This window comes from Staurois parvus, unplaced genomic scaffold, assembly GCF_062004578.1.
Source record: "Staurois parvus isolate SC_StPar_1 unplaced genomic scaffold, SC_StPar_1.0 ptg000357l, whole genome shotgun sequence".
In the NCBI taxonomy this organism is placed as follows: Eukaryota; Metazoa; Chordata; class Amphibia; order Anura; family Ranidae; genus Staurois; species Staurois parvus.
The window spans coordinates 2350857-2362975 of NW_028318153.1; the positions used below are offsets into that span (position 1 = coordinate 2350857).

At 42.8% G+C, this 12119-nt stretch overlaps 1 protein-coding gene across 1 annotated transcript in view; it reads left to right on the forward strand.

Annotated features, from left to right (window-relative positions):
• The window catches only part of USH2A (usherin), a 1035348-nt gene that overhangs the window by 968014 nt on the left and 55215 nt on the right, over nt 1-12119 (forward strand). The window contains exons 65-67 of the mRNA XM_089684798.1: nt 2365-2603; nt 6679-6896; nt 10915-11091. Coding sequence (XP_089540924.1) covers nt 2365-2603; nt 6679-6896; nt 10915-11091 — 634 coding nt within the window. The remainder of the gene's footprint in view (nt 1-2364; nt 2604-6678; nt 6897-10914; nt 11092-12119) is intronic.

The following is a 12119-nucleotide window of genomic DNA, read 5'->3' on the forward strand; positions in this document are numbered from 1 at the left end:
TAACCCTTCACACTGCCACCACCTCCTTTTTGTACAGAGAAAGAGGAAACTCGGCAATATTAGCAATACCACTATGATGGTTGGATAATCATCTGTATACCACTGTCACCTCAGGCAGGTTATACAGAGGGTTAAACATACACACAGTAGCGCTCTTCAACGGCAGGAATTCTTAGTTTGCATTAAAGGCTTTAGAACCCTCAACACTCACCTACTTGCTGGAGACACTGTGGAGAAATAGGATCAACACTACATTTACTTTGGTCATGTAAATCCCTCAAATCCTACTGGAATAAAGTCTTTCAATTGACTTCTTCTATTACCGGAGTCCCTATGACCCCAAACCCATCCCTTGCTCTCCTACACATAGGAATAGACAAATTCCCTACAGACACACGTACCATCATTATACACATATTAGCTGCGGCTAAAATCAATATCACTAAACTGTGGAAATCCACGAAAACTCCTTCACTAGCAGCTCTCCTATCCGATCTTAACCTCCAATGTGAGATGGAAAGAAGAACAGCCTTCCATAATTCTTCACAACAGAAATTCCAATTTCAGTGGTCTCGTTGGTTAAAAATTCCTAATTGCTCCATAAAATGATAACCACAAAATAACTCCATTCTATGACCCAAACATCTATCTGGTGTCTTCTTCTCCCCTCTTTTCCCCCCTCTGCCCCCTTTTCAATATAAACCGCACTTGTACTCCGACACGGTTCACTCTAATCTGAGCATACCTCTCATGTAAGCGCGACTTAAGTCCACAACTTCCCCAGCCAATTGGTGGGGACCCTCTTACATACACTGAATGCTATACCTGAATGTGAACCTTTTTCTTTCATATCAACGCTAATGTACAGTGTTTTGTATATTGAAAATCCTTTAATAAAAAATATTTGAATATAAAGGCTTTAGAAACAGTTCAACACTTTCAGAAAGAAAGATTTATTACTAAAAGGTCAAAAGGGCGCAATAAAAATATTTACAGAAAAAGATGTATCCAGTATATATATAAAATTATACAGAGAACAATGGCACAGCAAAGAGATAACAGAAAGGAATTTAGATAGATAAAGTACTTGCCAGTCAGCCGTGGTTTAAGCAGCTTCCACATTTCAGAGCCAAAAGGATGCTCTTATCTCCCACTGTCAGTTTCGATGTTAAAGCAGGGAGATCTTCAACTCTCACACACACACAGCTCGGCTTTTTCTAGCAACTCCACAGGGTGTTTCCCTGGAGCAGTATACCAATCGCCTCATTTGGGGAGGGTGGTGTAGGTGGAGACCTAAGTTATAAACAAAAAACTATCATAGCTTCTATTATGATTCATAACTTATTCCGCAGACGCATCTGTGGAACGGTTAGGTATGAAATATGAAATATTCGCTTGAATGGTTCAGGAGGTATAATTTTCTGCTCTCCGGTATATGTCAGATAGAGGTGTAATATACCAGGGAATTTGTATTAATGTCAGCCGTCCAAATATGTGCTCCATGTTTGTGTAATTACGTCCTATTTGAAGATATCACTTATATGAAAAAGTGAGTTTTTAAATGTAAGTCTGTTTTTACGACCCCTTGGAAGGTCTATTGAACTCCGTGAAGGACTTGGTTTATGCTTCTATGATATCCCAGATTGCACAGCTAACAGACAGCTAGGCACCAGCTAGGCTGGGGGTTTTATAGGTTTGGAGCTTTCCTGCTGTGCCTTGATTGCCTGTGACCTCTGTCATCACCCGGACCACATGTCACTCAACAGAGAGGGAGGGGGAATGAGGGAAGCTGCTTTGGGAATGAGAGATACAAGATGGAGGGGTTTGGAGCAAAATGGATGACCGCATCCATCTCTGTATGCCCAATTGCTACACTTATTATTCTATATACATACTTAAGACACAAATGCAGCCTGTTGTCTGGGGGAAAGTGCGTAATGCCTTGACTGTGTTCTAATATAGGACTAGACCCTTAGAACAAGCTGCTAGAAGATGTAATGGACCAAGAGTGACCTACATGGGCAGATCAGACTCGGACAGATCTCGTCCTTGACTATGGGCTAATTAATTAAAAGGTGGTCAAATTGAAGGAAAGATTTGTTAAATATTTTTACAGTATAAAGCTGAAATATTATTTTTAGTAGATGTATGCTTAGTAAATGCAAACTCAACACCAGGCAAAGAGCTAAGTACACAGATAAAATAAATTTCGGGCTCGTTCACACGTGCTTTGATCTCTGAAGAGCTATCCGTATTTGGGGGTAAAATCCTCCACAGCTCAAGTGATTAAATAAATGGACAGGCTCCAAATGCTGAATGTTCATTAATTGCCCCCCAATATGTTATGATTTTATATTTTTACAGCTCTCCGAAGGAACATCCAATGTCCAAATGATCTACGGCCTGAAGCCCTTCAGCAACTATTCAGTTGGCGTTGAGGCCTGCACCTGCCTGGCTTGTTGTAGCAAAGGGCCCGTAGCTCAACTCACCACTCATTCAGCTCCGCCCTCTCACCAGCGTCCTCCGCTCATAACACACAAAGCTTCAAGGGCAGTGTCACTGCGGTGGAGCCAGCCACGGTCACCAAATGGCATTATTCAACAGTAAGTGTTTAATTTCTGTGACATTTAGAAATATCTGATAATTAATTAACTAAATGTCATATTTCGCTCAAGCTCCTTATGAATGAACCGCTGGCAATGCGTTTTTAATCACTTCCTGCTGTTTGCCCATGAGAGGTATGACAGGATCTGTACATTCTAAAGGCAGGTTTGGTCATGAACATTTATCTTCGTTTGGAGTCATTTATTTTCAAGTTCATTTTTCGGTGAAATAGACAGCAAGTCGCATCCACTTGTCACGTCCCCGAAAGAATGACTTTCCTTTACTTTTAGCATACCTGTAAAATATGCACACTTTGGAGAAAAATTACATTTAAAATTTAAAAGTGATGCTATGTAATATCCGTACTCTCCCAAATTAATCTATACACATCCGCTACTTAATGGCCCTCTAATGTGTTGTTTCTGGAAATCTATTGTTACTGTGTTTTTCCTCCTTGTAATGTTCTTAAGGTTCCTTCTAATGAACTTCTCCTTGGCCACCTCACTTCCATTTGTTTGGAACAAGCAGTGCATGTTATATACTAGTGTGCATGGCGTGCTGGTGTCACTCCAAGCTGGTCAAGCCTTAGTGGGCAGGACGAAACGCATCAGGAGCATGGCCGGAGTTAAGGCTGAGGCCATCTTACTCTTGGATTCCATGAGCGGTCGGAGCAGCGTCCACACTCATGCAGAAGCAGGACATATTAGTTGTGGATATGTACACTGCTCTATGCACATTGCACATGCCATAGTCTATCTTGAGAGCAAGAGAGGGCGGCTGCGTTCCTCCATACATTGGGATCATGGAGACCGAACATAGTCACCCTCTAACAGGAAATCGGTTCATAGCAGGAGTTTGGGGGAGGCTGAGAGCAATAGATGGAACGTTTTTGAGTGAAGAATACATATGTGACTAGAATTTAGTGTCACTGTAAGACACAATAACACAACAAAGACAAGCCAATAATGAATTCCTTACTATCTGAGCATTTACTGTTTGCTAGAATATGAAAAGATTTAAAGGAAGTCGTGTACTTTCAATAAGTATATAGTGCAGGGGCATGGAATTAAAATTCACAGAGGTCTGGTCAGTAACATTTCTTCCAGCAGATGTCCTAGTCGCATGTATGTGTGATGATTCTTCACACCACAGCCCTCCCACATTTATGTCGCATTCCTCTTCTTACATCCTTGTCCTCAGTCCCCACTCACATCACAGTCACCCCCCCTTTATGTCACAATTCCCCCTTCACATGGGGATCCCCAGGCCCACTTAACCCTCTCATTACCCCTAATAGCACTCTCCTAACCCCCTGCTTCACAGCACTGTCCTCACTCCCAGCCCCCCCTGCACATCACTGTCCTCACCCCCTCCTTCACAGCGCTGTCCTCACTCCCAGCCCCCCCTTCACATCACTGTCCTCACCCCCTCCTTCACAGCACTGTCCTCACCCACAGCCCCCCCTTCACATCACTGTCCTCACCCCCTCCTTCACAGCACCCTTGTTCAGAGTACTATCCTCACCCCCTCCCCCTTCCCCTCATTCAGAGCACTGCCCTCATTCCCCCCATTCACCCACAGTTCAGAGCACTGTCCTCACCCCCCTCCCCTTTCAGAGCATTATCCCCCACCCCTCTCTCATTCAGAGTACTGTCCTCACCCCCACCTTTCAAAACGCTATCCACACCCCCTCCCCCTTATTCAGAGTGCTATCCTCACCCCCTCTCCCTTCCCCTCATTCAGAGCACTGTCCTCACTCCCCCGCCCCATTCACCTTCAATTCAGAGTACTGTCCTCATTCCCCCCATTCACCCCCGGTTCAGAGCATTATCCTCACCCCCCATTCATCTTCAGTTCAGAGCACTGTCCTCACTCTCCCTCGTGCACCTTCAATTCAGAGTACGGTCCTCATTCCCCCCATTCACCCCCAGTTCAGAGCACTATCCTCACCCCCCCATTCACCCTCAGTTCAGAGCACTGTCCAAACCCCCCCCCCCCATTCACCTCCAGTTCAGAGCACTATTCCCCCCCCCCCCATTTACTCCCAGTTCAGAGCACTGTCCTCACCCCCCCCCCCATTCATCCTCAGTTCAGAGCACTATCCTCACCCCCCCCCCCCCATTCACCTCCAGTTCAGAACACTGTCCTCATTCCCCCATTCACCCCAGTTCAAAGCACTGTCCTCACTTCCCCCATTCACCCTCACTTTGGAGCACTGTCCTCACTCACCATTCACTCCCCCCCCCTTTTTTACTGTTCCCACCCCCCATTCAGAGCACTGTCTATAACCCCCCCTCCCCCCCATTCAGAGAGCACTGTCCTAAACCCCCCCCCCCTCCTTCAAAGCACTGTCCTCACCCCAACAGTCAGAGCACTGTCTCCCCCCCCATTAAGAGAACTCTCCTCATCCCCCCTCCCAGTCTGAGCAGTGTCCTCACCCCCCCTTCCCTTTCACAGAACGTTTTCCAGTGTTTCCTAACACAAGTCAGGTCTGGATAGGGAGCGAGAGCTGCCACACTTTTCTTGTTCACAAGCTGGTGTTCTGACCTGGCGCCTCTCCTGTTCACTGCCCTGCTGCAAGGATGATAGCGCGGCAGCTGGAGAAAAAAAGCAGCAGCAAGATCTACAGGTAAAATAGAACAAGAGACCAGGCTCCTATGTGGCGGGACTGTGGTGGTCCAGATGGGACTGTCACTCGGTCCTGATCCCGACTGCGGTCCACCATTTAGAGATGCCTGCTATAGCGTATAATTTCAGTAAGTACATGGTTTGAATCACCTGTGTTTGGTGAACTCAGTGCTGGAGTTGGGTGATTTACCACTCAGGCAACCACTCATGCAATATGGGAGTGGGGAAAGCATCTTCAGTCCAGATTTTCTGTGGCTATAGACTACCAATATGTAAATCTGGCTCTGGAGTTTGTGCTTAGAGTTAGAGTTTACTAAGCTCAGACGTGTTCCCTTGTGACATGCTTTGGAAGATGAAATGTCAGCGATGAGATTGATGCCACTCAAAGATGGTTGGTAAATCATAATCACATATGTGTCAGTCTGCATCAGAATGCTAATATTATATATATATATAATATAAAGGCACCTATGGGTTAATGCCCAAAATGGGCAGCCTCAAGTCTTAGAATGAACTATTTGTTAAAAATGTGTCCCTCTTCTAACCACCTCTAGAAAATGCTGACTAAATTTGGCAAGAAAACTAAAGTGGGAGGAGGTAAAGGTAGGTTGAAAGATTTCAGAAGACTCTAGGGCTCGTTCACATTATCGGTACTCTCTGAAGAGTGATCAATGTTCAAATCGGTCTCAGGAGACCATTTGACACGTGATGAGGAGGCAATGTATTTCCTGTTGTAACCCCTCTATCTCCGCACTAGTGCCCCACAACACACATTGTTGTGGAGCACTTGCAGAGAGGCCCATTCACTTGGGTTGCATTCAGCGGCATTATGTCCGTTGAACGTGACGGGGGTATAATTCTTTCTGTGGCTGCAAAACATCGCAGTTGTGGCATGTGTACACCCCTGGCCACTGCCTCTGCAGTTAAAGGTTGGGGTAGTGGTTGGGGGACAGCAAAATCGCAGCTCAACTGAAGGGTTTTACCTCCCCTCAACTGCTAGTATGAGCAAGCCGAGAACAGTTCCAGAAAACTAAAAACAGTCTCCCTTTTGTTTGTTCATCTAAACCTTCATATAAAGCAGACTCCTTACTGCCTCTGGTGGCACATTTTAGTAGAGTTTTGGCAAAAATAATCACATGGGGGTGGAGCTTGTTCCAAATGCGCCATAATTAAGGTGTGTCTGAAGCAACGTGCTGAATAAATACAACCCTAGCTACTGGAGGACAAAAACCAACACATTTAGATTTTATTGTTTGTGCTGGTTAGTGGACTATGACCACTGAAGGAACACTTTACTAGTCATTGATGGAGGATCTTCAAATAACCCACTCCTGAAAACTCAACTTACAAGAAAGGTTAGACATAATCATAGTTTTTCCATGTTTTATTTCTCTTGTTTTTAACAATATTCCTTGAATTTTGAAATAGTTTATTTACTGCTGGTAGGTATGAAGTCCACCTTCAGATGATCTGTCCCCCAACCACTGGTATGGTTGGAAATAGGTGTATACATGGCCCAGTGGAAGTTATATACTCCGGAATGGAAGAAGCCTGCAATGTTACACACCTCCAACCCTTCACCACCTACAGTTTCTGTGTTGCCTGCTACAACTCAGAAGGAAGTGCCACCTCTGAATGGATCAACTGCACAACTTTAAAAGAACGTAAGTGGCTCACAACTCACTGCCAATGTAAAAGTGATGTACAGTTTCAGTTAAAGCAAAACTAAACCCACTGACGTAACTGTTCCCTAAAAAGAAAGTTCATGTTGAAAATGGTCCATACAATATTAAATGCTTGAGTGGATCTAGTACCCATTGACTTAACCATTTCCCAAAGCATTTACATTCAAGGTACTCTGTGAATGAAATCTGTTACAGTTACATTTGCTCTTGTTAATTCCTATGTTTCATCTTTAAAGCAGACTCTGTGGCAGAAGAACTGTCACTGTTAATGCTTTCTGGTTTACGCTTATATTCATCCCTTAACATTTTGCAAAGTGAGTTCATCGTCTGAACGTGCATCAATTGCTATTACAAGCATTTCATAACTTTCTGGTAATTAACTAAGCAATAGTGCTTCGACATGAAAATCTTTTATTTCCTCTCCTATACCTCTCAGGTGTTCAACCATTTATAGGGCGTGCCTTATGTAATCTGCATATCCTGGCTTTTCATTAGCTTGGTTTGGTATAGCTTTCTAATCAATTAAAGTTCATTTCTGAGATTAGCTCTTTCATACACCTTTTGTAATCCTTCCCACATTTCTTTAGCAGTTTCACACTTGCGTATATGTAGGATTTGAACATCTTTGTTAGGAATTCCCCCTTTCCTGGAATCCTTATATTCTTATTTCTTATATTCTCTTTGTGCTGCGCAGCGTCTGGGTGTGGCATGGGCTCGATCGCGATCGGGCAATCAACATAACCAACACTCAAGTAGGATACAGGAAGATTGCAAAATTTATTACGTACATTACAGCTTATAAAGGCAAAAACCACAAACCCAAATTATCCAATAGTAAGACAAACTCAAATTATCCAATAGTAAAGCGTACCTTTAACTTCTACCCAGATACTAGACAAGGTGCACCTTTTACTTAAACTATTAAAATGTTAACCTCAATCAGTACATCCTGCCATTTTTGGCTGTGTTCCCAGATCTCTTATCTGAACATCTATCTATGTTTTGTACGATATTTTTTACAGACACCTGCAGTCTAGCGTTCTTCCTGTAACATTTTGTGGTTGTACTTGTTACATACATATAACATTTAAAATTTTCCATATAAGCTCAAAAATAATGCTGACAGTTCTTATAACATTTACTTGAGACATAATAATTTCATCTACTTAAAGCATCACTCTAACTCTTATCACAATGCATACATATTGAATACAAAATGGTATACCTGAAGCAATAGCCCTAGCTCATATTTCCCCCACAACCTTCTATATGATTGTGCTCAGAGCTTTCTGATCTTTCTCTGTCTACTCATCTGAAGGGTGTTCTGGACTCACTTTATTTGTACATTTCCACATACCTTCTCTTATTATCAGCACTTTCATCTTGAATTTCCAAGACTGGTAGTTATGGTTTATCAGATATGCAAATGAAAGCTTTGCTGCAGCTGTGTTACTGGCCATTTTTATATATATACATTTACACTTGTGGAGGGGTGGAGAGGTTTGAGAAGAACAAACTCCATTTTTGGAGATAAGTTCAACTTTAAAGTATGCCTAGTAATTGTGTATGTTGCATGAAATGCCAATATTGTTTTCTTATAACAGTTGGTTTTCCCAGTCCAACGGTTAGTTATGGTGAAGTTTACCAATTGGTTTCCATTCCTGCCCTAGGCAGACAGAATTATAAACTGAAGAATAACTTGTTCTATGTAGTTCTGATTGTCATGCATCTTTAGGATACTTCATGGAATTGATGCAGTCACCATCTCTAATGTGTTTATAGTTGATGAGAGATGAAAGACCATGTCCTTGGCATGAGCACAAAGTGGCTTTCTTTTGGATTTAGTATGAATGAACCGCTCCTCCATAATAAACAAGTGTTGGGAAGTATTGATTGATGAGTCAGCAAAATGAATTATTATTCACAAATTGCTTTTTAGGAGTCGTTTTAACAATCAGGAAACATGCTAATGGCCACAGAAAAAAGGAGACAAATTAGCAGCTGACATGGCTGCATAATTCACTTGCCAAAACGACCACTTTAAAGAAAAATTTATTTACTTCATAAAGTCCTTTTTGCTCCATCCTCATAAATACTCAATTTGTCCAACCCTGTTTATCTTGGAAAGTGAAGCAAGTCATACTAATTAAGATGGATAATTTATTGATATTTACTTAAAGTGAATCTTGTTTTTTTGTTGAGAAGGCAAAAACAGTCCCTTCTAGCTCAGCTATACACAGGATAAGGGCTTCAGCAAATATTGTTGTAGATCCTTGCCTGCAGATGTTCTGGAGATACTGAGCCAGGCCAAACCAGTGGACTTGTAGATAGCGGAGGTTAAGTGGAAAAGTCTGCCTGATATAGTTATGGGTAGTAGTACTGAAAGAGCGGCACAGTGGCTTAGTGCTTAGCACTTCTGCCTTGCAGTAATTGGGTTCAATTCCCAACCATGGCACCTCCTGCATGGAGTTTGCATGTTCTCCCTGTGTTCGCGTGTGTTTCCTCCGGGTACTCCGGTTTCCTCCCACACTCCAAAGACATGCTGGTAGGTTAATTGGCTCCTGTCTAAATTGTCCTAGTTTCATCCCTGGCCATGTGGGATTTTCTGCATGGTAAGGGTTGGGGAAAGACCTGGCAACCTACCCTGTAAAATAATTGCTAGAATTCATGGAAAAAGTCACTTACGAGTGACGGTCCATGCAATCGCCAAGGGTCGGATACAACTGAATGGATATATAGAGATAGTAGTACTGAAGCTCTGCACCACTTGGTGTAGGAGCTCACATGTAAGTGACTATTTAAGTGGTCGTAAAGGCTGTATGTTTTTTGCCTACATGCATTCACCCTTCCCAGCAGTGACTAAGCATACTTAAAGCCGTTTAATCTCTAGTGTACCCACTGAGCACTGGGAGGTGGAGCAGGGGGTGCTACTGTGAGAGGGCTTTTACAACTTTAGCACTTCTGCTGTGAACTTTAATAATGATTTTCTTCACAGTGGCTACAGTTATCAAAGTCATTCAGGACTTGTTTTTGAGCTCATACTGACCATACCACCCAACGTTTTGAGATGGGAATGAGGGACACCTATTAGCAAAAGTATGTAAGCACAGGACACAACCCCTGCCATGTGCCCTTAAAGGAGAATTAAGCAAAAAAAAGAAAAAAATCAGTTACAATCAGTTTTTTTACCACTTCTCGGACTTTATATTGGCTTTTGAAATTTACAGATGCAGCAAATTAGAAGTTGGATGAAAGATTTAGCACTGTGAGACACGTTTTGAAAATTAAAAAGTGCATTTTATATATAACTATATAGATCAGACCAAATTGAGGGACAAATGAGGAGGAAAGAGGGACAGAGGGACTTTGTTCCAAATCAGGGTCAGTCCCTTGAAATCAGGGACAGTTGGGAGCTATGCTTTTACTGCATGTTATTGATAAGTAAATTCTTGAATGCCCATTGCCTGGCCATAGGTTCAATTAAGTCAAAAATCTTTAGGATGATTCCTCCTGCAGACCTCCAAATCACTTATGTATCATGTAAGGGGTATGGTTAGCAGCAGGACCAATGAGAGCTGTGGTGGTCCCAAGAGACTGACACTCCTGGAAGTGTCAGTTTCAGTGAAGATTTCAGCAGAAGATTTTCCAGGATCGCAGCAGTTCTTAGTGGTGCCAGCAGCCTAAAGGGTATGTCCTGCCTTCTATACAGGTATGGATTTGCTTTAAATCATTTGCACAGCAACACGTTTGCTTTAATAATTATCAGTTTATATTTTATGCCTTTTGAAACTCATTGAACTTTTTAAAAAATCAATCTATTGAGTCAGAGAGAACTGCTTCCTGTAGAAAACTACTCCACTCTACTACTCCATTTTTACAGCACTTACAGTAAAGAACCCTTTCCACACATCGAATATAATCCTTAAATCAGAAAGTGGGCTCTTTTCTGTTTTAATTACTACTAATCATTACGGTCTTAATTTTTTTTATGTTTTAGAGCCGGAATACAAAGATGTTTTTTCTGTGTTGAGTAATATCACAACAATATTTGTGGACTGGCAGCTTAGTTTTCACCTTCATGGGCAGCTGAAGGAATTTGTGCTAACAGAGAGAGGAGAGCGTCTGTACAGCGGATTAGACACAAGTGTCCACATGCAGAAGACCTCAGACAAAAGTGAGTGTATTATGTGAACCCTGACTGAGCTAACTTACTTCCAAAGTAGCAATTTTCCAGGCTGTCATGCTGATTCTTTTGCTTCATCTCTGAGGATTCACTCAGCAAAATTAAAAATCTTCACATGCATTTATTTATTGAAGTCTGAGTCATTATCATCTAGTTTTTGGTATATTTCCACCAATATTATTATTATTATTATTATACAGTATTTATAAAGCGCCAATAGTTCGCTCAGCGCTGTACATTACAAAGGGGGACAGAACATGTGACAGAACAATACCAATACAATGCAAAACATGAGGGGATCGAGGGCCCTGCTCTTTCGAGCTTACAATCTAGAAGGGAGGGGATAGTGGTACAGGAGGAGATAGCTGTGGGGGATGGAGTGGTGGGAAGAGTGGAGGAGGTCGGTCAAGTTAGCAGGGGGTGGGGTAGGCTTCCCTGAAGAGATGGGTTTTCAGGGTGCGCCTAAAGGAGAGGAGAGTAGGTGATAATCTGATGGGTTGGGGCAGGGAGTTCCAGAGGATGGGTGACACCCTGGAGAAGTCCTAGAGGCGGGCATGGGAGGAGGAGACCAGGGAACTAGAGAGAAGGAGGTCTTGTGAGGAGCGGAGTGTGCGTGCTGGGCGGTACTTGGATATTAGGTCAGTGATGTAGTTCGGTGCAGTATGGTGGACAGCTTTGTACGTCAGTGTTAGGATTTTGAATTTGATCCGTTGCACAATCGGAAGCCAGTGGAGGGATTGGCAGAGGGGGGTGGTGGAGATGGAGCGGTTGGAAAGGTGAATGAGTCTGGCAGCCGTATTCAGGATCGACTGAAGCGGGGATAGCCAGCGGCGAGTCAGGCAAGTGAGGAGGGAGTTGCAGTATTCGAGTCGTGATATGATGAGGGAGTGGATGAGCTGTTTAGTGGTTTCTGGGGTTAGGAACGTATAAAGAATAAATAAAATAAATAAATAAACAATCATGCTCTACAGAGTGCTTCCTTGTCATGCAGAATGATAATGTCATGAGTATGACAAGGT